The sequence below is a fragment of the Patiria miniata genome, unplaced genomic scaffold, assembly GCF_015706575.1.
Source record: "Patiria miniata isolate m_02_andy unplaced genomic scaffold, ASM1570657v1 HiC_scaffold_2, whole genome shotgun sequence".
Taxonomy (NCBI): Eukaryota; Metazoa; Echinodermata; class Asteroidea; order Valvatida; family Asterinidae; genus Patiria; species Patiria miniata.
The window spans coordinates 16445271-16470692 of NW_024037058.1; the positions used below are offsets into that span (position 1 = coordinate 16445271).

A 25422-nucleotide genomic window follows, 5' to 3' on the forward strand; every position below is an offset into this window, starting at 1 on the left:
TGCCAGACAGGGTTTTGTTTCTGATTCTGCATTATCATCGTCTTCCTGCGATCATGGGAACTTTCCGACCTGGTGCAGTAAATCAATACTCATGACATTATTTTGTGGTGTAGCGAAAGAGTTGCCTAGGGTAGTAACAGCTAGCACTTCATGGGAGCGTCGTGTTCCCAGAGCAGTATATACACACTGAGGAAAACCGTACACAGTATAATGACGAGAAAATTAGACTAGTGTGGGCTAAAGGTTGCGGGCCTGGTTTGATTCGTTAGATATCTGCAGCCTGCATGGCGAGTACCGTCTTATTCACGAGTCGGCCATATTGAATTTAAAGTGAGGAAAATCTTCATTTTTGGAACTTGCGAAGAGAAATGAAAGCAATGACATAAAGTTAATTACACATTATACCAGTCTGCTCTGATGAATAATTTGTGATTCAACATACCCTAATGTTTAAGTCACACAAAAAATGAAAGTGAGGCTAGAATGTATAATAGTCTGGCACCATCTCATTCAACAGTTCACAATTAATAAAATACATTCAGGGAGCCCGTCCAAAATGGCTTTCTCGTGAATAAGGTCCAAAGACAAGTCATTATCTGACCATATAGATAGCCTTTATTCAGAAGTTCAGCGGTTTGTTGTGTGTTCGGTGTACATCCCAGTGGTGCGGAAGGGATAGCAATGACGTTAGGGTACCAGTGTGAAGACTACGTGTGTCCTGTTGTGATTCATCGATATGTGCAGAATGCAGACGGATACTGAAGCACTCAGAGGTCAATGCTCTCTTTTGGACACAACTACAACACGAAGACTCGGAGAGCCGAGTCCCCTGTTGCAACATGAACACATGTACTTCCTTTTGCTCATGGTACTCCTTATTATATTAATAACGACTTCTGATTCGTAGACAGGATACAAGATACTGAAACACTGCAGTCAGCCATGGACCTCATACTGTAATTCCTGTGAAGAAGACTCCAATTACTCGGGACTGGCATCGTGAGTGAAATGCGGAGGCTTCATATAATACTTAACCATGCATAATGGTGTTCTTGCAAGTTATACGTCGACTTTTGACCATCGTCATTAATTAACGTGTACAGCACGAACCATCAGCGAACCACTGCACGTCCTGAACTGCTCGTTACAGTGACGTCATTCCATGGGAGGCGTGACATGCATTGCACAGTCATCGACTCGGGAAGGGGAACTTCCGTACATATGTCTGCGAAGTTCCATAGGGATAGGATGAGTACTAACAAATTTGTAATTCATAATTTTTATACCGTAAATTGACGATGTAAAACAGTGCATATTGTTCATTGACGCGTGTCGCTGTCCAACTGTATGTAAACCATCAGGCCTATCTTGGTATTCATGTATGATAATTGTAATGGTCATAGATTACAAAACGATCTTTTTTGTATAATGACGGTGAAGGAACTTTTATGACCGGTGTATACATCGGCGTATCGAGAGGCCGCGCATAAGAGGCGACAGCACTGGCACAGAACCAAGTTCATTCGATCAGCAGACATGAGATGGTGGTGACTGCAAAATGGACTAGGCTGAGCTCTGCTTACACACTGTGTACACTGCACAGTCCATAAGGGCAACCTAGCTCGATTGAATATTCGACGGCCGAGTGGGCAAGATATAGTCGGCAAATACATCAAACCGACAAGTCTGCACAATGTGCATGATTCGGACATACTCACTATTACGGATGTTTTACACAATCGTACTCGTGTACGTTTTTGTCGTGTGCTTACTGGTGGGCTATTCTGTGGTCGGCCCCGATGCCTACCCACCAACCACTGAAAAGCCTACAGTACCGAGCATAGATGACCTAGAAGAGGCGTCTTTAAATATTTCAAGCATACGCCAAACCGAAGAAGAATGGGAAAGGATTTCCGATGAAATTCCAGACTGGGCCAACATAACCACTGGTCCACTATTCAGCGATGAAGTGATCAACCCTCACCCTTTCAACTTCACGATTGCAAACAAGGACGCGTGTTTCAGGAGAAACGACACCAAAGGCCAATTGTTCCTGGTTATTCTCGTCAAGTGCCGGCCAAATGAGACTTACGACCGGGAACAGATCCGACGAACCTGGGGAGGCGTTAAGCAGGTCTTAGGGCGACGGACTCTAACGATGTTCCTGGTTGGGCAGACCACAGACTCGGTGGCCAATAGCAAATTGAGAGATGAAGACAACGACCACCGTGATTTCATTCAAGAAGATTTTATCGATGCCTACCACAACATGACCCACAAGACAATCATGGGGTTGAAATGGGTGGCCCTGTTCTGCCGCCAAGCTAGTTACGTGTTGAGTGTAGACTCCGACATGACACTCAATATCTACAATCTGGTCGTTCGGTTGATAGAAATGCCCAGAACGAGCTTTGCCGAGGGAAACCTACGAGCTGACCCGAAGCCACACAGGAGCAGGGAGTCCAAATGGTACACGCCGTACGACATGTACCCAGAGCCCACGTACGCGCCATTTTTGAACGGTGCGTGCTACGCCATGTCTGGCGATGTTGCTATATCTGTCTACCGCGAGTCGGTACACGTGCGGTTTTTGCAGTGGGACGATGTCTTTGTAGGCCTAGTGATGAAGCGGGTAGGCGTACAACCAGGACTGTGTCCACTCTACGAACAATTTCACGGGGTAAAAGTTGCACTAAGGCGAGGCATAGGCAGGGGACTCCGTCACAATATCAAGAAAGTTAACGAGTACGTCATCAACATTTGGGAAAATGTAGTTGGGAAGCGTTTACGAAACGAAAACAAGACGCCACACTTTGCCTGGTCCTTGTTATTACTCAACGTGGTTTTCATTGTCGCCATTTGTATCGGCTGCAGTATCCACATATGGACCATAGCAGAGACTGAAAAAGCCTAAACCTTTGGAGTCTGAAACACGAAAGGCAAAACGTTCGCATGATATTTTTAGGGTCGGAGGTTTTGGCAGCTTGACGGTATTACGTTTGTATCAGTGACTAGGTTATCATTAAGAAGAATCTCTATATATATGTGGCTTCTTATCGGAATTTTGCCCGTTTACCAGTTTATTTTATTTGTATCGGAGTGCATGAATTTATGAATAAATCCCGGGTACGGCCGATGTTCATAAAAACAATCTTCCTATAATTGTCAAACCACAATATAACCGCAGTTTGCTGCTAATCTAACTCTTAAAACCTATATCTAAGTTACATTTGACAGGAGCATGCGCTCTTAAATCAAAATATTTTACCGTCGCACACGATTCACCAAATCACCCGGACATTTTCCCCCAACAAAATAAACAGGGTCAAAGTCAACAAACGGTGTTTGTATAATGCTATGTCATGATGGTTAGTCATTAATTAGCCAGCTGTTGTACATGATGAATGGTGATTTGGCGGGTGTATGAATTAAAATGTTGTTGGCAACTAACAAGCAGAAAACTGGGAATGGGACTTTGAGGACTACAGAAACAGGTTGCTGTAAGGTTATATGAAAATTTACCCTGGATTTGTGTTGTTATCTGCAGATCCGTTTCTTGAATACTAGGGCCAAGTTTTTGAGATCAAAGTACAACTTCTACTGATGTTTATCTTTGCCTTCCATTGTTCACCGTACACCAAACTTACAATCTCAGCCCTGTAAACATTCCCAGAATGATCACAAGTTTTATAATTGCAGTTTTAAGAATAAAGGTCAGAGCAATTTCGAGTGACCCTTAAACCATATCCGAACACAATACAATAATATCCTTCTCGTTTCTATGGAAAAAATGCAAGCATTTATACAAGGTGTATTTAAAAAAAAGGTAATAAAAAGGGTCGGTATGTAATTCATGACTGTACGAGTGCAAATAGGGTATCGAAGGTAAGCCAGTAAATCACTCTGTTAGATGCAACCACACTGGCAGTGTTCAAGTTCATATCTGTAACACACATTGATCCGTAAAATTTGGATTTTATTTTAATATTCCGTGTACAACTCAAGTTTTAAACAAGAATCAAACAACCAAGATAATATTTGGAACCAAATCAACACCTCTCTGGCAAAAGTGTTAAAACACTCTGCATTGAATGTAATATTGCACACCAAATATAATCACGTTAAAATGCATAGAGAAAATGTTATTGGAATTAAATTACGTGATTTATATGCTTATTTTTTCGTTGGACTATCGCCGGAGTTTGGTGTATTATGCATCATATAGCGAGTGACGTTTATGAGCCTAATGACTGACGACAGCACCACATCATGCATCGCTGTGATTGATGAGCCATTATGATAGCAGCGATACATTATGGTTCTTGTTGACGGGCTCAACCAATTTAATACGGCAATAAAATCAGGCGGGGCATTTCTCATGCACAATTTTAAATGTCATTTTTTTTCATTGAAAAAGACAGTACCGAGCCATTTTGTGTGCATTCGCAGCTTTGACTGGATTCGAAGCCATTAGCGCTGACAGGGAATTTGGCACATTACGTTGCAGTGCGATTTGTTTTCACTGGTCGCGTTGCTCTTGTTGAGTGCCCACCAGTAAATAGGCCAAATGTCCGTCCGCCGAGCTCATGAATACAATTTACTTACTCAAATTCTTCTTTATTAGAGAGTTCTGAGATGCCATGGAATTGGGGAATTGAAGAGATATGGCAATACACCTCTGGCTTGGACTTGGGGCTCCCAATTCAGAGCATGTTGGATGCAATCGGGCCCGAAAGTGGCGCCGGCCATTTAGCCATGTTGTGAAGGGATCCGTTTTTAAGGTGGCTACTTTTCCTCTTTAGGAAACATCACTCGTTTTAAGGGTCGTCTTCTTTGAGTGAGAATTTCTCGAAAAGTCATCGGTCAACCCACCAAAAGTAATGAAAAGAAAATGAAAGATGACTTGTTGATCATCATTTTTCTGTGCAGCCTGAACACCTCTGTGAGAGTTCTGAGTATTTTTAAAAGAATTTTGAAGTATGGGCATTTATCACTGTTGTCTATGCACGGAGTTGTGTCTTAAGCAAATTGTACTTAATTTTGCAAGTAGAGATCTCGTTGTTGATACAAAAGCTAGATGCATAAAAAAGGGCTTAGCAAAGGACCCAAACCTTATTTTCTGTTTCATGTAGGCCTAACTTCTCCGCGATAGCATTGCTCGCAATGTTATACATAATACTCAAGAGGTTGCCTTGCGACTGATAATCACATGGTGGTGACTTCCCCTACTATGTCGTAGATATAAATATCATCATGATGATGAACCTTCTTAATTCATGATTTTTTTAAATGGTGCCGGCTTTAAAAATATAAAATATTGAATTTTTCGCTCATGATGGCTATTGTTCAGGCAGTCGACCGTCTGGTTCCCCGACCTGAGAACATCGTCAGGATCTTTTGCTCTGCTTGGAACCAGAATAGCAACCGAATGGTTCCCAGACTTTATTTCCCTTTCATAAAAAAAAATCATTCAAAGTCACAGATCACTAAGAAAATCAAGTACAATAAAAAGTAGGATTTGATTTAGCCCCATAAAAATGATAATAGATATAGATTCGCAACGATTTGAATTACTCAAAATGATAGTAGTTGAAAATGGCGTTACGGTAGTCACAACGTAACCGTTTATTTTTTTCCCGTAGGCCCTATATTGCACACACTCTGCACTTCAGTGATCTGCTGTTCCATTCCTTTCCATAAATGCTTCCACTTTAATTTCCCCATACGGTCTTACAGGTGTCATCAGTTCCTATACATCTCCCAAAATATCTGATGGAGACGATGCTCCTTCAACGTCTACTGCCACTGCCACGACCACCGGTGCAGTGACTGTGTTGTGTGGCCAGTCGCATTCCGTTTGAATTGCCAAGCTGTATCAAAATTAACTTCAAATTCAAAAGTTGTTTCCAGCAACGTGGGAAATGGGCATATAAATCGCCGCCGATTTCCGCCTTAATTCCTACATTTCCTTGTAGCACAGGTTTTTTTAGCAACATTTTGATACCAAATTTAGTTGTGACGATTTGCGCGCGACGCACGATTTTATCGCATTTATTTTAGTCTTGGGCCACGACGATTGTTGCGATAACCCGCTGCGGCGGGTGAGGGCGTTTTTTTTCACGACGAACCGCTATCACCCACGAATTCTCCTGATCAGACAGGAACATTTAAGTTTTTATTGTCACTACTGGGATGCCGCACTTCGCGCGACACCCGCTAGGTGGTGGAATTGACTGTTTTGTATCGTTTATAGCATTGGAAGTGTGTTGTCTAGATCAGAGAATGTGGATAAAAGGGGTGTAGCCTAATGAGCAATGGTGAATTAGTAGATCTTCCAAAACAAAGGGGTTAGGTATTTTGTAGAAATGAATAGGGTTTCGGGCACAAGTTCTGTAGGCCTACTTGTTTGCGAACTTGTGCCTTTTTCGGGAATATGGGTGATGGAGGGGTGGGGATGGTGATAAATGGCAAAGTTGTTCCTGGGGCGGTATTGCTGTCTACAGTAGATAACAGATGGCGTGCTTGAATGCGTGAAATAGGTAAAGGGAAGGGGGTAGTGGTTGTGTTTTGGAGCAGCTCTTTGCAACATGACTTGTGGTTGCTTCCCTCAATGCTCCAACTCTCCACTTTTCCCTTTCCCCCTGTTGTTTTTAAGTCTTTTTTTCCTCAAAAAGGGCGAGTTGATCAACATTTTAGGCATTCCGTGTCGTCGGGGCCAAGTCTTTATTTATTTGCATTGATTACATTTCACAAAAAGTGAAGCAGGCTGCATATTTTCTTTCGTTCAAGACATTATAGCTAATTTGATTTTTTTGTTTAATTTGATTTCCGCAAACCTTTCATTATTTAGTATCTCCACCATGCAAAGCCTCAAATCTTACTTGATTTCTTATGTAATATGCATTATTTTTGTACTTTCGAGCAATTTTTTAAATTATATTCGATTGATTACAGTACAAGCTCTCAATAAAACAAATTAATCATTCTTGCAATTGTCCTGGGATAGAAAAAAAATAAAACAAAAAGTTATGTGGCGATGGCCAAGTCTTCAGGAGTCGGACATAATTTATGACTCTCACTTAATCAGTGAGGCCCTTATCGACTTCCAATATAGAACTCTTCCGGGTCTCGGCACCCGGCCCATCACGCCTCCTTCCCCGTCCATCCATATAACGCGAAAGTCAAGCACCACAAACGGAGGAAACGAGGTGGCAACCTAAGCCTTGCTGCCGAGACAGCAAAAGAACCCTATGTACATTTACGAAGATGCTAGCGCTACATGGACTTTGCGGACAGTCTCGGCCCGGATGAGTAGGCTACTTGTGAGTGAGCTAACCGATTGAGCTAGCTGTTGATGGTAATTGACGACGGGAAAATAAATCTCTTAAACTAAATGACAAAACCGCGTGCGCTGAAAACCAAAGAATGACACCAACTAGATTGGGTCCGCTGTCAGACAGCTTAGCCACTAGGCTATTTCAGTAGGCGCCATATTCTTTTCTTTTCACTTTACTTTGATGTAAATTTAAACGTGAGGTCTTGGGGCCTCGGTCTGGGACCTCTAGGTTTTGGTCTTGGTCTCGGACTTCCAGGTCTCGACTAAAACACAGGTCTTATACGGGAGCCATGCCCTCGTACCCACTGTCCCGAGCACGATATTGTACTTGGCACGCAATTATTTTTTAAAGGAATGGTTCTTGGACTTAACTTTCCTTAAAAAAAAAGTAATCCAGAGCTATGAATCAGGATTAAAAAGTTGAGATTTATTTTATCGATCAGTTAAGATTGGGACGGAGTGACGTCATCCGATGAAAACATCTACATGTATTCATTTGCACACCAGTTTTCATCTGTTGCTGTGTGTCACCGTTCTGCACTTCAGACTCAAGAACCATTGAGTTTCAAGAACATAGGTCTGGGAGCTAGATAAGCCAATGAAAAAATCCAGGATGTCCGCGCCTAGCCTACCTAAAGGACTTGATTAAACACATTTTTTGAGAAAGAAAATGGACTCATGTGACATGTCCCACGCATGCGTATGTAGGTAAATGACTTTAATAGCCGAAGAAGAAAAAAATGCGGGCGCGGGACTTGACGATGCCGGTGTGGAAGGTAATTCTGTCCCCCGGTAAAACTGTCCGGGGGGACAGAATTACCTAGGTAAAAGTGTCCTCCCCAGCCCGTTAATTCTGTCCTCCTCCAGGTAATTCCGTCCCCCAGGTTTGTTTGTCCCCCTCTTTTGAAACCCGGAAGGCCAGTTCTCGATCTTTATTGTTTTTATGAATTCACTCCACAAGGTATATACATTTTGGACTTTTAGTCTGCCCTTCATCATAAAAGTATTTAATTTGGTCTGTTAGATGATATGTGAACACAATGTTTCGATTCGGAAATACGGTGAAATCTATCGCGATCCTACCGCAATACAATACAGCGGGATGCATAGTGGCGATGGCCCTCGTCTCATTGATACAACGCCTACTTGGATTGGTATGTGTTCCCATCATAGCGCGTAACGAAATTTCCTGTTAGATGAATATGTACACGATGTGATATAATCGCTGCCACAAATCTTGCAGGCTAGCAGCATGTACTGGCGCGCGCAACACGCTGCTGCTCTCAGTACATACTGCACAGCTGCATGGGGACACATTTACCAGGGGGACACTTGCACCGTTGGGCAAGGGGACATTTTTACCTGGAGGGGGACAAATCTACCTAGGTAAAAGTGTTCCCCCGGACACATTTACCGGGTCACGAACCGGTAAATGTGTCCGGGGGGACACATTTACCAGGGGGGACAGAATTACCTGTCACACCGGCGAAAAACGAGGGAAGGTGAGTTACACAGCGCCCTCTACCATCCTGAATTGAACCCGTACAACTATGGGGATAGCTTTACCTGAAGAGGGTGAAGCCTCCATTTTAATGAATGAAAACTGTAATATTCCGACAGGTATACCGCTGAAAATCTAGTATTTTAAATAAACTGCTATTAAATTTCATTGTATTACTATATTACTTTCACAACGTTCTCTTTGTGCACTCACTGCTGACCCAAAGTCTACATACAGTGAATAGCGCCCTCTATCCTTTCTTGCAGGGATAAAGTTTGCCTTTTTATTCGAGAATTCGTCCTTTTTTAAATGGCATCTCCTTTAAGTAACCTGAAATGCATATTGGAAAACAAAAAGACCAAAATTGAAAAGACACAACTTGAAATTGCAACCGTGATGTGTGTATAAATAGTCGCAGATTTGTGCACGTAGTAATAATCAAGTCTTTAAATGCCCTTGCAATCTTAGTGCGCATGCGTTATATAACTGTGACAGAACATGTCACGTGACCAACCACAGATGAAGACAAGCAAGATGGCGCTGGACGGTCAACACGAAGGATTCCCAAGTCCAGATTCATTGACGATAGACAACGGACACGATGGACTGGAGACCCTGGTACCCGGTTATTCGATGGAGGAGGTAACTCACTAACTGAAGATATTTTTTGCAAAAGCTGGTAAAAACGAGGCTGTCTTAAACACGTGAATTAAATGGGGGAAGTACTGGCTTCAGCCACTGACATTGACAACACGATTTTTTTAATTGAGATATTGTGGCACTGGCCCGGCGCGGCATGCATCATTGCATGATCGGTGACACAGTTTTTCCATTGCCATGATTGCGAACCTTTGACGTTAAAACATTATTAATAAAACCTAGGGGTTGGATAGGTAAAATGATAGACAAACAGAAATTGCATTTTTATTCCTCTAAGTTACTAAACAACCGTCATCTGCACATCTTTTTCTTGAATTCTTCTTCCAAGTTCTGTGCAACTTCATATTGTTGAAGACTAGGGCACATTGTTGGTTGCACTTGTGGATGGAGTGTGGAGATCCATTAGGTAGAATCTGCTTAAACTTAGAAGGGTTGCAAGCCTCTACATTAGATTTGGGAAGCTTGTTCCATTGTCACATGCATGACATGATAAATGATTTCATCATGTTCATAAATAAATTTAGACCCATAAACGTGGCATCAATAACAACGCCATGCTCCTGAGTTGCGTAGAAACACTTGAAATATATCGGGGTACAACTATAGAATGCAGGGCCACTTTACTCTACATCCGCGCCTCCGTACGGCTGCGTGGAGGCGTGGAACCGCAGTCGACCTACCTCTGAAAATCGATCGTGGAGTCGTGGAGCCGCAGAAAATTGCGCCCTCTATCGGTGCGCATCTCTGCGACTCCGCGACTCCGCGCCTCCACCACTGAGAGACAGTGCCCCGTCGCCCTCCCCCCCTTCCTAATTGGCCCGCCCAATTAAAGCGACTCTGCGACTCCGCGACTCCGCGACTCCAGACAGTGCCCCGTCGCCCTCCCCCCCCCCCTTCCTAATTGGCCCGCCCAATTAAAGTGACTCTGCGACTCCCCGACTCCGCGCCTCCAGACAGTGCCCCGTCGCCCTCCCCCCCCCTTCCTAATTGGCCCGCCCAATTAAAGTGACTCTGCGACTCCCCGACTCCGCGCCTCCGCGACTCCAGACAGTGCCCCGTCGCCCTCCCCCCCCCCCTTCCTAATTGGCCCGCCCATTTAAAATGGATATGGATGCTTCGTTCTCAAAAAGATTCCGCCGAGAATTGCGCCCTCTATCGGTACGCGTCTCTGCGACTCCGCGACTCCGCGCCTCCGCCACTCCAGTGCCCCGCGTCTCCGCGATTCTGCGACTCCAAGACTCCGCGCCTCCGCCGCTCCAGACAGTGCCCCCAACACATTTACAAGCACGCCCTCCCTTCCGATCCTTCATGAGAAGCTTTGAAGACAAGTGCAGTGCATTCCTTCGCTGTACTTAGCACTTTTTTGCAGGTTTGCATATCTATTACTCCTATTCCATCCACGCCTCCAGGCAAAATAAAAAACCTTGCTTCGGCGTGGCCCTGCATTCTATAGTTGCTCCTACATCGGTTTTTAATACGCCATTACGCGACAAGTTATTTTTGGTGGATGTTAAGTAGGGGTTCTGGTTCTTCTTCTTCTTCTTCTTCCAATTGAGTGCTAACTTCACAATTGAAGACTACAGCACTTTTTACTTGAAGCTTTCTGTGAATTCACTTGAGCGTAGGATCTGCATGATCTGGCACTGCCAAGAAATTTGAGGGGAAAAACAAGCTTAACAGTTACACAACTAATGCGAACAACTTTTGATTTTCACATACGGAACGCTGGTACTCGTGAGTCCTCTATGCGCGAAATGATAGGAGCACTGCGGGTACCCGTTTGCTCCGTCGCACGTGATTATATGGGTCCTACTAAACTGCGTCAACAAGCGTCAACAAGCGTCAACGGTCGTCAACAAGCATCAACAAATTTTGTACATGCTTTTCAACATTAAAAGTAGCTTTATATGGTAGAAAAAAGCAATAAAGAACATCTTCTGCATATCAATTAAAGTTAGAATTATTTTAAAACTTGTTTTTTTTTAACGCGAAATGTACGACGAATTTGTCGATTAGTGTTGGCCGTCATCTTGTTTGGATGGCGCTGTACACTTCGCGCATGCGTAGTATGGCTCTGTACAAAACCATATACAAAATTTGTTGATGCTTGTTGACGACCGTTGATGCTTGTTGACGCTTGTTGACGCAGTTTAGTAGGACCGGATTATATGGGTACCCGGAGGGCTCCTACCATTTCGCATACAGTCAGGACTCAGAGTTTCAGCATTCCGTGTGTGACCTTTCAGAAAATCAAAAGTTGTTAGCATTGGTTGTGTTGAGCTTGTTTTTTCCCCTAAAATTTCTTGGCAATGCCAGATCCTACGCTTGTGTGAATGCACAGAAAGCTTCATACATGTAAGTTAGTACTTAAAGGGGCTCTAGGTCCTGAAATCTCTGCAAATTGTATGTTTTGGATTGTTTAGTTAGCCTATTTCAAACATCTGGTTGAAAGGAAACCAACCTAATGTCGTACCGTTCCCAAGAAAAGACGAAAAAAGCCAGCTTGTTTACATCGGACATGACGGAGTACAAATACGTTTTTCGTGTCGTCTCAGTGTATGCTTTACACGTTGTGTGTCTTGGGAATAGCGCGCGGTGACCAATCACCAATGCAAAAAATTGTGGTTTCTTCAACGTCTGCAAAAGGCGAACACTTTACGCGTACGAATGAAATCACAACTAGCATCCAAACAGCTCGAATTTATGGGGTCGCAAAAGTGGACCCCGAAATTCGTTCTCGCATGCATAATACAGGAATAACACAAAAACGCCCAGTTTTGAAAGGATAGTTGTGTGGATGTTTATATCCTACTTTTAAATGTTATTTCCGATTATCAACATCTCGTTCAAAGCGCGTTTTGTAGCCCAATCAAGCTGTTCCAGGACCTAGTGTCCCTTTAAGATCCACGAAACATAACAATGGCGTATTAAAAAACGATATATTTCGAGTGTTTCAGGAGCGCGGCGTTGTTGTTGGTGCCGCGTTTACGGTCTAAAATAAATTATGCCCTGTTGGGAAAGGATGTTGCATCCTGATGCCACTTTTTTTGTCATATATACATTTGTAATATCTCAGTCAATGAAGGTCAGTCATTGCAAAAATGTTGAAAAGACATGAATCTGGGACTGAGAAACATTTTCAATTTTGTTCGAAAATACTTTGAAAATGCACTGAACTCTCCATAGACTTAGTACACAACCAAAGAAGTGGCGTCAGGATACTAGTAGTACTACTACATTCTTTCCTAATGTTGAAACCAGTTCAAAATGGCATTCAGAACATCCTGGCATGCCAGTCATACATAAACTAGCCATGGCAGTATGCTTAACGTCATTAGAATCCCCACTTACACAATGTAATACTTATCACATTGACATGATAGGGAAATCTACTTCAAATAACTAATTAGTAGTACTACATGTATGTGTGCAGACTAGTCATGCTATAGTGCGGAATTACTATAATACTACTAGTCTAACATCAGACCCCAACTGTTACAAATCGCCTTTTCATTTGGACATGATCGGGCGATAGTAAGGTCAGAGCGGGTATCGCATCTTTTGCTTCTACTTGGCCACAGCCCAGCTAAACTATCAGACTTCACCCCAAAACTGCCGTAGAGATAAAAAAAATTGAGATGGTGGTACCACTACCGAGATTAACTTACAGTTTCACTAGAAAGTGAAAATTCCGGTTCTTTTCCGAGAGCTGCCGTTTGTTTGTATAAGGGGTGTTGTCCGTTGCCATGTGTTTAATTCAGCGCTCCAGCCTCGAGAATCACTCAGTTATGAAAAATGGTCCTGGAACGCGATAAGGAGATTTCAGAAGTTCCTGGATGTCCGCGCAAAACCATATACGCATCCATTCCTTAACATTGTCTGATTGTAGACAGCATCTTTCAAGATTGAGTGCAAAATCGTTGCTGCGCGGGTGCATATACATGTAGATTACCAAGACTTGTTCCCACCCCTGGTCCCTTAACGATTGTCTGGAATTTATGCAGGAATTCAAGTGACATTGATTAAAAAGTTTACCTTGAGTGATGGAGATACTACACAATAATTTTCCAAATTTAAGCTCCTTTTAATTTTACTTTGCGACGTCAAAAGTACCAATGCCCATTTTCCTAGTTCCGGATCGGTTCAATCAGTTCCGAATCGATCAAACACTGCTTCACGCAAAAAAAGAAAATCACGCGAGAAAATCAATTTTCAGCCAGAAAACCCCGAATCAAGCACATTTCTGATAAAGTATTATTTAATTTTCAAAAAAAAAAAATTCAAGAGAATTTCAGCAAATTCAAAAAAGAGAAAATGTAAATGATTTTGAAACGTTTGTCTGCAGCAGCGCAATGGCACGAAATCAGGCACGGAATCATGCACAGACCGAAAACATTTGACACAGCACAGAATACGTCACACAAAATTGATTAACGCGCGTGTAGTTGGGTCTTTAGTGCACACACGATACGGAACCAGGCAAAAACACACGGTCATTCGTTGGTGAATTTTCAAAAATTAGAGACTCTGCAACTTATTTTGATTTAACAAACATTCGATGGAAGAGTAAATACGACTGTAGTGTATGAACAAAATATTTGAAATCACACGGTACGAGTGATGTACAAAGAAAATTTTTCATCAATTCGCAGCTCCCACGATTTTGTACAAACCGTCCAAACATGTCAAAGTGCGAGTCGGAAATCTGGCCAAAATTCCTCTTCTAAAGATTTTGTTGAAAAGATCTTGGTGTATCAAGAAGCTTACATTTTCCTTTTCAATATTCACTTCGTCAGAAAAAAATTATTGGAGACTAATCCAAAAGAGGTAGGTTTTTATTTGAATCGATCCTGAACTAGGAAAAATCTGGAATATGACTGTATATATGATCTAATGAACCAAGTAGTTCTTCCAAAACTAGTGGAGGCTTTAGATGATTTCACAGGATCGAGGACGGTATGGATTTTGTGCACAAGTACGTATACATCTACCCCTTCAAGAGAAAGTTGGGGAGACCAATGGAACGGACGTTCAAATGAAAACCATTGACGCCTGACGTTGACGCCAAGGTGCAGCTGGTCCGTGCTGACTTACAATAAACTTAGTTGTGTGGACTTACAATAAACTTAGTTGTGTGTACTTTACGCCACACTCACGCGACGCAGTACATGTACATGAATGTGGTGTGTCCCGCACTGGAACTTTTGAAAATGGTAAACAAAAACACCATCTGCTGTTTATGCACAGACTCCATAACCCCAGCCACTACCATTTGATGCCCCTTGGGAACTTTAGTAATGTACACCATTTGGGTTCCTGCACAATAGTGGATTTTGGAGGATCAAGGCAAGATTTGAATAGTTTGAAGGGGTGGTACATGTATGATATGGCCCAGCCAGCTCTGGACCTTTTGCTTGTGTTTTCTCTTTCGGCTCGTGCTTTAGAGAAGACGCGGTGGCTTCACCGCCTCGCCTGCTTGAACTACATGTACATCATGTACATGTACGCATCTGTCAGTGTTATGGCTACATTGTGTATAATATGTAGTACATGCATGTCTAATTGCTGTTTGCCTCTCATTCCTGTGAACTTTGATCCTGAATCTCTGTGTTTGTTTTCCCATGATGTAGTGTTCCCAGGCAATATATTTCTGGTTCAGGTTGTAATGAAAACATACCATTTTAGGGAGACCTGGGATGAAGCATTGAACAGGCCTTTAATCAGATAATATGGATATCTACATGTAGGTCTAGACAGACTTAGTTTATCTGAGGTTTTACATGTAAAGGTGCTGTATTTGACATGTTTTAACTCCAAAAGAGGGTTGAACTCACTGCTCCAGATAAAGGTGGGGAAAGGTACACAAGAACGATCCAGGCACGCTAGCAATTGTATCATGGAGGCCCCCTTCAATGGCGAAAGCATTGTGCTAGCTATTGTTAAATAATCCGTCACAGGGCGGTTGCTTTGTACAGTAGGGTGCACAATGGTTTTTCCAGCCTGGTGAGTGTACAGTGAACACGTGTCCCGATTTGTTTATACCTACCTCCTCAATCTCAGCTGAGCACCGACAAATTTATTGAGATTTTCAGTTATACAAGTAGCTCTAGGTATCCATGCTTTGCCCAATTTGTCAATGTTTTTGACAAGGCCAATAATTACAACAAAAAGTTGTAATTATTGGCTTTTCTAAGTCATTCTACAATCCTTGCTTTAAGCACTGGAACCTACAATGGAGAATTTGCCATCTCTTAAAAACAGAAGACTGTACCTGGCTTATTCAACAAGCTTTGAACATGATTTATTGTTATTAACCCAAATTTTACGGCCATTGTAAAAAAATTGTGATAGTCCTCCCAAGTTAAAATGATTGTGTGCCGGTAGCTGTACCAAGTTTTTTGTGTACAAGTAATCAATTCTAAACTTGCACTGTTGCACAACAAATCTGTTGCATAAATCCAATGCATGTTTCATGAAATTGGTTGTTTAGCCTTCAGTGAGCATACATACGTACATGTACATGATGTAACCAAGCAGTTTGGTTTCATAAAACTTGCAATTACTGCTTGTGGCAGGGTGCATTCGAATTTAATTAAATGTGATGGGGCATTACCAGTAAGACTGTAAATACATGTAGATCTATGCAGGTTTTATTTATCCTACAATGTACATATTTACATGTATGTTCATGTGCAATATAAACATTCATGCATATTTATACACACGTACACACAAGTGCGTTCACACCGTCAATCGTGGACGTCCTATTGTCCCTCTTCTGTTTGTAACTTTTTAGGAAGACTCCCATAGGTTTTGTACACGACCTCAATCGCGGATGTATGCTGGGAATCGTGGACGATATTGTTCTCTTTTGTTCTCTGGATTTTTTTGTCCACGGTTTGAATAGATGAACACGCCCACTGTGGTACAATAATCATGTACATGTCTTACAACTGTGATTGGGCTTTACATACATGTACATCACATACGATATTAGTATACCGGTGCATTGTACATGTAGATCTTCAAAGTGCAGTTTCATTGAGTATTGTGGAAATATCAGGAACTGAAGGAATAACACTTCAAGCGCATAATTTAAATTTACATACTATAAAGAATACACCAACGAACAAAGTATGAAATTTGCATTGTGTATACACACATGTATTCCAAAAAGAATCTACGTATATGTACATGTACCTGTCAAATGCACAGTACATGTGCATGTACGTTGCTCAAAATTAACAGAAATGTGTAAAGCTTGTACATCATGTATATATTGTTGACAGTTGTGCATTTTACAATGAACACATAAAAAACACATGTAATGTACCGTAATGTATTATGTAATGATGGCAGCTCAAATTTCTGAATTTGTGCAATCATTAACATTGATATTAAAGCGAAACCATCGTTTTCAAGCAACATTGATATTGTCGGACATTGACCAGTTATTGCAGACTGCAAAATAGGTTGAAAAAAAAAGCCAGTGCATTCTTTCATTAGCTCAGCATTGAAACAGTCCTCTTGCCAAATGCCCCAAAAAAGAAGAAGACCTGCTGTCTGTTTCCACCCTGCAAACAAAAACCTGAAACATTTTACATAAATGCGGATTGATTTATCCAGGCCCGCTACAAATGAGGTGGCTTGTCGACACCTACAGTTCAAGAAATGCTAATCTGCCTATATCACATCACCACCCCCTAGTACACTACAGCACTCAAACGCTCTCACACAGTACATACGCGCATATTTATCTCTCTGTCCAGGCTAGTTCATGTTCCCTGTCTGTGGCCATAAGCCCGGGTATTTTCCCTATACCTGGGCACTCTGTGCTGGGGCCGACCCTGGATTTCCCTATAATACCATGTAGTGACAGCGGTCTTCATTTACATATCTGCCCTAGCATTTCCTTCTTTGGCCTGTCATCACATTGTACCACCAGCTAGACCTGTTCATGATTATGATTACACATTCTGCCTGCTCTGGGTTTTGCCGAGAATATTTTCCCTTTTTTTTCTCCTCCCCCAGCTCCCTACATTCAGGTCTGTGAAGGACATTTGAATTTATTAGCTTGACTGCATAGTGCCGACCTGCACATGAAAGGCTATTATGCATAAGTGACTTGCATACAATGACTACTTGTAAATATACAAAACATGCCCGTGGCTACATGCATTTGTGCATGCTTATTTATGTTGTTAAGAGGGGACCTGGATTTTTGCACATTTATCACCGCCTATCAGATTTATGTCCTGTTGTCTTGCAGTAGAGCGATTTAGAATGTACATGGTCTGCACTTGCTACACGTACATGTACATTACATGTACATAAAACTACTCTACTGCATCTTCTAGTTCAATTTGTTAGTCACAGCTGGCATCCGAAGAGGTCTTATTATGCAAGATTTGTGATGCAAAATATGTTGGCATATTATTATTGACTCAAGTCAGGAACTTCTCTTATGCACTCTGAAAGTTGTACGGTTTTGTGAAAAAGCTGACTGCAATCTCATCATTTTAAATTTGAATAGTTCAGCTGTCGTATCCTAGATTACGAGGGTTAATTGCATTCTTAAAAATATAAATTTATGTGTAATAATATGAACAGGAAAAAAACACTTCCATTAAGTAACTTAATTAATTGGCTGAAATATTCATCATAAGGCTAGTCTCGGCTATTATTCTGACAGTAAATAAATCCACAAAAATGTTGGCAAGTCAGAATGATAATATTTTGACCTGAGCTCAATCATGAATTGTGTGCTGCATTGAACTGTTGGGAAAGACACCTTAAGAACATATTAAAATAAAATGAAAAAAAGTGTAAAACTGGATAAAAAACACAACAAAAAGCCCTTGATTTTTGCACTTTTCTGCAGCTACATGTACACATGTATAGATCAGGAATTTACTGAAAAACACAAGTTTAGTTTGCGTGGTACAGTTTGCATGTACACGTTGATCTCTAAAAGATTGCATATTTTATGTTTCTACAAATTTTATTTCACTGTTGCGCATAAAGGTAATAGATTATTAACAAAAATTCCCCTTTTCACGACCTACAGATATTTACAACAAAACTTGGGTCGTCACTTTGGTTCAGTCACATTCTGCCTAATGACAAGGAAATAAAAACTAAAATTACAAAACAGAATCTTGACAGACTTTTATTCTGCACACAGCACGCCCATATTGTTGCCCTCTTTTGGAAAAAAAGCCCCTGTTTTCAGCCTGTGGAGATTTGGGTTCACTGCACTATTTCCAAAAATAAGCCCTTTCGTAATTGGCCCCAATATAAAAAAAGAAGAAGTGATGTGCAAGTTATAATGGCAACGCCCAGTGAATCATGAGGTGTTGTGACATTGTTGCTAACATCAGCTGAGGTCACACAGGGTGCCACATGCTGCCACACTAGTAATGTCATCCTTATCGTGAATTGACTTGTGAGAAAACATATTACCCTTGTGAGCATGCACGTAGCACTAGAATTGTATGTGCCGTGGGTCAGCAGATGAAGTTAAAGGGATGGATATGTGTGAATTTTGTCAACATAACTCAACATTGTAATTGGTGTTACTGTGGTTTATAATGTGCAATTGTTTTATGGGAATTTTTAAAAATGTTTCCCATTGCCAATGGAACAAGATTATCTGTGTTCTAATCATGCAGACACAATAAACCCCTAACTACATGTACCTGGGCATTTTTGCTAGGATGCAACCTCAATCTTGCAAAATCCTCAGCCTGCCTGCAGGTCAAAAATGCATACAGCTTTCATCCTCCAAAATCTTCTGTTATATCTTCAATGTGGTTCTTGGAGGGGTGACAACTGCCTCAATCCTGCAAAATCCTCCAGCAATCACTGTCAATATGTTGAGGCAGAGCCAGTGACATCCTGGAGCAGTGCGAAGGATTTCAAGTATAATCTAGACCTACATTAATTGAGCATAAACAACACAGTGTCCAGCCACACGTTCAGCCACATGTTTTTGCCATGTAGCCTCAATCCTGCAAAATCCTCCATTTTGCAAAGAGTGCTTTGGAAGATTTGGGAAGGTTAGGGTTCAGGAATTCTATCTTCTATTCTATAAGTATACAAATAATGAATGTTTACGAGTACAATGGTTGGAATAATTCTATTGCATTCATTATTTGAAACATTCATTATTTTATACAACACCTGAATATATCTTCATCATCTGATTGCTCAGAGCCTCCAATAGTGTGACTGTGCAATGGAACTTTTTTGACCGTGGAATAGAACTTATATTTTTGCAGTGCGGCCGGGCCATAGGTTGGGACGAATTTCAGTCAATGATACAATGTATGTGATCAATGACCCACCAATCCGATCATGCGGATTTGTTCAGGAGTTGTGTAATTCAGATTGGTGCATTACACAATGGTGTCCTATATTTTGAAGTGTTAAAACCTTCAGGTTTTTATGCAATTGTGTATGTGTGCAGTACAGCGAAGGCCTTTAAATTAAGTAATAAAACAGGCATTCTACCTACATGTACTTGTCAGAGGTTTTGTTATGAATGATACAGTTCCAAAATGCAAGAGTGTCCCATGTGAATGCATGTTGTACATTGAAGTTCATGCAGTCAAAAAACGGGTTCATAAATGTACATGTACAGTCTATATTCCCCAATACCTATGTTCCCCAATACCGATGTTCCCCGAAATCTTTACCCTAACCCTAACCCCAACCCTAACCCTTACCCTAAGGATTTCGGGGAACATCAGTATTGGGGAACATAGGTATTGAGGAACATCGGGTAGATAAAAAAAAACCTAGACCGGCATTATCTGTGCAAAACATGCATTTGCCAGCTTTTTTTTTGTTAAACCAGTTGAAGTAATCTTAAAACCATGTGTTCGTTTCACAACTTCTAATTTTGCATGCCGTGATCTTCATTGTATGATGTATACTAATCCACATCATTATCCGGCATTATCTTTGCATAATTGAGAATTAATGTGCATGCATGCCATGTACACTTACTTGTGACCTACATTGTATGATGTTCTGTTTGTCTTATACATGTATTTGGTTTGCCCCTGGAAAATATTGAAGGGTGTCAAAAATGTTAGGAACAGGGAAATGTGCGAACCCAATTTGAGTTGTTCCGCATTGGTGGCACTGTCTGCCGTGACTTGTTATTTCCTGGTACATATAGAATTCCAGGTTACATGTATGTGTTGTTGTTGTAACAATGTCAGTTTTGCAGTGGTGTTCCTTTATGTAGTAATAATGTGTTGAAGTTTCAGAAAAGCTTACTAAATTTTTGTCGAGTAATGTTGTTATCCAAATTTTTGTTGTTTGCTTTTTGGGGGATTATTTTTCAGTGTCCAGTAGTGTTTCTGTATGATGGAGAAAACTAGAACTAAATTGTATCAAGTAATGTTGTTATCCAAGTTTTTGTCATTTGCTTTTTGGGGGAATATTTTTTCACTGTCACTTTTAGTGTTGAGGATTGAACTTTCCAACTGAAGTACATGTATTACATTGTTCAAGGGGAGGGGGGTGGGATTGTTTTTTTCATCAGCTGGTGATACTTTGGCGTTGTGGAGAGACTTGTAGAGCTTTCCAGCTGGAGTATTGCATTGTTCAGGTTTTGGCGATTGCACAACTTACCCTGTACAATGTACTTTACAATTACATCACTGCGTGATTCATTCTCAGGTGCATATTGGTAATAGGTAGTGAATTATATGTGTATGCACTTATGCATAGTTAGCCATTCAGGCAATGAACACCAGTGGTACATGTACGTACCTGTTTATTGTAATGTGAGCGAGTGAATACTCATAAAACCAGGAACTGCCCAATGCTGTTGAAAAGCCATGAGCACAACTTTTCAGCTTCCTTTTCAGCAGACCTGGTTTTGCTGGGATCCCAAGCTAAACCTTTTGTGCTCTTTTTAAAGTGACCATATGAGTCATTCTATAAATTTAGGGTCAAAAGTGTAACATTGTTCCTGTTCCCGTTACCACTGAACTTTGTAATTTGCCATTCAAAGATCATTAATTAAGAATGACTTCAAGTGATTTTATACTTGTTGGGTACAATGTATCGGTAGGTACGATAGTTTGCTATTCATAATCAGGACAAATGTAGGCTATTACAAGGGAATATTTTGTACAACATTTGCAAGCATCAAAAAACAAAACTACCAAATTATTATGAAATACCTTATTAGACTGTTAGTGAATGACAGTCTAACGCATCCTGTAAAATCATGGCACCTGGTGTGCTGTCATTTTCAAGAAAAGTGGTATTTTTGTATCAATTTCCAATGCTCATCTGCCGTCAAATACTGCCTCCAATTGACCATATTTAGTTAGTCTGCATTTTTTTTGCAATCGATTGCACACCTATGAACAGGTACAAGCCAGCTAGACTGGTTCCCTGAGCTTACAATTCCCCAATGCCTATAAATTGCTCTGTTTCATCTTAAGTGGGGTCAGGGACCAGACTACAGGAACATTCTAATTCCTCAAATCCATACATTTCTGAAAATTACAGCGAAAGCAAATGTTGTATTAATGTTGTAGTGATTCCAGAAATGTCATAGTCAGTTTGTAACAGGGACAAGAAGGAAGTATGTAGAACCCAAACATTATAGAAAGACTTGCATAATGTTCATTTTCCATATTTATTTTTAGTCAAGCAAAAAAAAGGTTTCACAGGTTTCAAAGTTTGCAGGAATTCTTTTGAAAATGAGATTCCCCCACATTGATGACTTTTCCCAAAATTGTAGTCTCCATGAAATTTCTGGTCTCAGTGCGTGTCTGGTTCATGCTCATAACCAGTACAAGTACTGTGCCAGTATCTAGGGCTAATTTAAGAAAATTGCTGAGCACAAATAAAATCTACTTGGCAGAAACAGGTTAAAGGGAATATACATCATTTGCTTTTGCTGTAATTTTCAGAAATGGGTGGAATTGGGGGGTTGGAAATATAAAGCAAATATAGTTACACTAACTTTTTGGAGGTTTTGGGTTCGAAAATGCTATAAAAACCAAGAAAAACGATCATTTTCCTGTAGTCTGGTTCCCTGACTCCATATAAGAAGAAACAGAGCAGTTTACATACATTGGGGGAATTGTAAGGTCAGGGAACCAGTCTAGCTGGCTCGTACCCGTTTATAGGTTTGTAATCGATTGCAAACAAGTGCAATGGTCAATTGGGGCCAGTATTTGAAAAAAAGCCAGTTGTTTCCAACGCTGATCGGCCGATCAGCGTTGGAAATTGATACAAAAATACCACTTTTCTTGAAAATGACAGTATACCAGGTGCCATAATTTTACAGGATGCTTTAGACTGTCATTTACCAACATCCTGTTAAGGTATTTCGCAAAAACTTGATAGTTTTATTTTTCGATGTTTGCAAATGTTGTACATGTATATTCCCTTTAAGGTTCATAACTGTTCATATTGCTAGGGACAAATTGTAAACTTGTTTAATTCTCACTGCACAAATTGGCTGGAGCAAATTTTTCTTTTGCTTACCAGTCTCGTGAAATTGGAGAGCCTACCGGTACATTGAATTATTACATGTAAGGAATTTTTTCGACATGTGCATGTACGTGTGCAGAACATTGTGTAATGCAAGAAGACCTGTGGTTTGCATTGTTTTTGTTGAGGTCATTTGCATCATTTTTAGTATTCAAATATAACACGGTTTGGTGTTGGACAGTCGATAATAGCTCCCCTTGGTATTGGAAGTTGACAATTTTTCGCCCAAGGAATGATTGCTTTGTCAAGCGCATGTGTAGTAGACTGCGGCACAGGTAACCCATGCGATAGTCCACTGCGTATGCGTATTCACCCTGTGCGTGAATCCTCCCGTGCACTCTTGGTAAAATAGCAAAACTAGCGGCTGACTTGTCATGGGGAATGGACCAGTAAGTTAGTAATTTGTGTTAGTGAAACACAATGGCCCATCATTGCCTAGTACTGCAATCAGCATACTATGATACAACCTTAATTTGCTTCATTTGTCATGTGTACCGGTAGATACTGCGTCTACATGTGCATGCAGCTGGTGATATAACAGATGTAGCGTACACAGTACTGTACATGTTCATCAGGCTGGGGGTAAGGCCCCTCATGTGTTAATTACCTGAGTGTCCTCTTCTTGAGGACACAGTCACATGTGTGTATAACCCTATCCATGTCTAGACAGCAGCCACAACACAACTAATCCAAACCATGCCGTCTCTATTGCATTGGGCCACTATCCCCAGTACAAGACAGCTGATAGTGTTTACCTAAACTCTCCTGTCCCTGGCAAATTTTTTTTGTTAATGTCACAGTACCAATTCGTGCCAGGTGCTGTTAACATGATAACCAGGAACATGTGAATCTCCAGCTCTGCTGCAGATCAGCTGATTTCATTGCTGTCCTGGTTCATACATGTACTGAGTAAAGTGACTGGTTGGCTGGCTAGCTGGCAGGGACGGCCCTAGGGTTTTTTCTTCCTGTGATTGTAACCTGCCTGGCCTGCTTAAAGGCAATCTACAACATTTGCAAATATCAAAAAACAAAACTACTAAATTATTAGGAAATACCTTACTTGACTGTAAAGTGAATAATAGTCTCGGGCATCCTGTGAAATCATGGCACCTGGTGTGGCTGATGTCATTTTCAAGAAAAGTGGAATTTGTGTATCAATTTCAAACAATTGTTGGCCAACCATCTTTGGAAAACTTCTTTTTTTCCCCCTTCAAATACTGCCCCCAGTCAAACACTGTTTAGTACCAGTATATGATCTTGAATCCTAACCTTCCAAAATCCTCCCAAATTCTCTTTGTAAAACGGAGGATTTTGTGGGATTATGGCTACATGTATGGCAAAAATGTGTGGCTAATTTGGAAGGATGCACACTGCTCCAGGGTGTCACTGACTCTGCCTCAACATATTGACAGTGATAGCCAGAGGATTTTGCAGGATTGAGGCAGTGGTCAGCCCTCCAAGGACCACATTCAAGAAATAATGGATGATTGTGTGGGATGGAGGCTACATGCAATTTTTACATGGAGGCAGTTGGAGGATTTTGCAGGATTGAGGCAGTATGTAATTTTTACATGGAGGCAGTGGGAGGATTTTGCAGGATTGAGGCTGTATGCAATTTTTTTTACATGGAGGCAGTTGGAGGATTTTGCAGGATTGAGGTTGCATCCTAGTGAAGGGCAAAACCTAAAATTAATATGCCTTTTGCTAATAACTTGCTACATGTAGGTTACTTTTTTGGATAAATGCAAGTGATCATGTGCCTTTAATAACACCTGATACCTGTCCATGGCCCATGTAGAGTGGAGGGGTTTCGGTCAGGTAGTGGCCTGGAAATACAATCAAGGACATGGGGCAGATTTCATGCAGGTGGGACTGTGATGAGTCTGGGTTAAAGGAGCTGTCTCTTTTCAAAGAACGTAGATCTATGCACATTGCTGTAGATGTGTGTGTGCTTGGTTAACATTGCCCTTTAAAATTAATAGAGCATGCAAGTCTCGCCAGTTCACGTTCACTTTTCATGTTGAGTCTTGGTACCAAACACTGACTAGTCTAGTCACAGACTCCCGTGTTAGAATTTACCCTATTGTGATCTGCGTTATCAAATAAACCGAACTTGAGGTCAAAATTCTTCATTTTATTATAGTCATCAATTCTAGAATGTTACAGATTGTAATCTTTGCTTTCACCGAGTCTATCTATTGCCCTTGATGACTGGATAGTCCACTGGATAGTCCACTGGATAGCATTTTCAATAAAATTTATAAAAATCTGTGTATCACCCACTTGACTAAAGTTATAAAATCAATTCATTGTAAGACCTGAACAATATTTTACATGTTGAGTCTTGGTGAAAGCAAAGATAACAATCTGCAACATTCTAAAATCGAATTGATGACTA

At 41.0% G+C, this 25422-nt stretch overlaps 2 protein-coding genes across 3 annotated transcripts in view; both read left to right on the top strand.

Annotated features, from left to right (window-relative positions):
* The first annotated feature begins 672 nt into the window (after positions 1 to 672).
* LOC119726691 (beta-1,3-galactosyltransferase 1-like) lies at positions 673 to 4421 on the top strand. The gene has a single exon (XM_038198485.1). The coding sequence runs from the start codon at positions 1694 to 1696 to the stop codon at positions 2912 to 2914; it is 1221 nt and encodes a 406-aa protein (XP_038054413.1). The 5' UTR covers positions 673 to 1693; the 3' UTR covers positions 2915 to 4421.
* Positions 4422 to 8917: 4496 nt separating this feature from the next.
* LOC119726692 (serine/threonine-protein kinase B-raf-like) overlaps positions 8918 to 25422 on the top strand; it is a 53317-nt gene continuing 36812 nt past the window's right edge. For both annotated transcript variants that reach the window (XM_038198486.1, XM_038198487.1), the window contains exons 1-2: positions 8918 to 8956; positions 9357 to 9479. In XM_038198486.1, coding sequence (XP_038054414.1) covers positions 8933 to 8956; positions 9357 to 9479 — 147 coding nt within the window. In that variant the 5' untranslated portion in view covers positions 8918 to 8932. The remainder of the gene's footprint in view (positions 8957 to 9356; positions 9480 to 25422) is intronic.

What these genes read in the sequence shown, in the direction of transcription:
- LOC119726691 (XM_038198485.1), top strand. Translation starts at nt 1,694, where the DNA reads ATGTGCATGATTCGGACATACTCACTATTACGGATGTTTTACACAATC.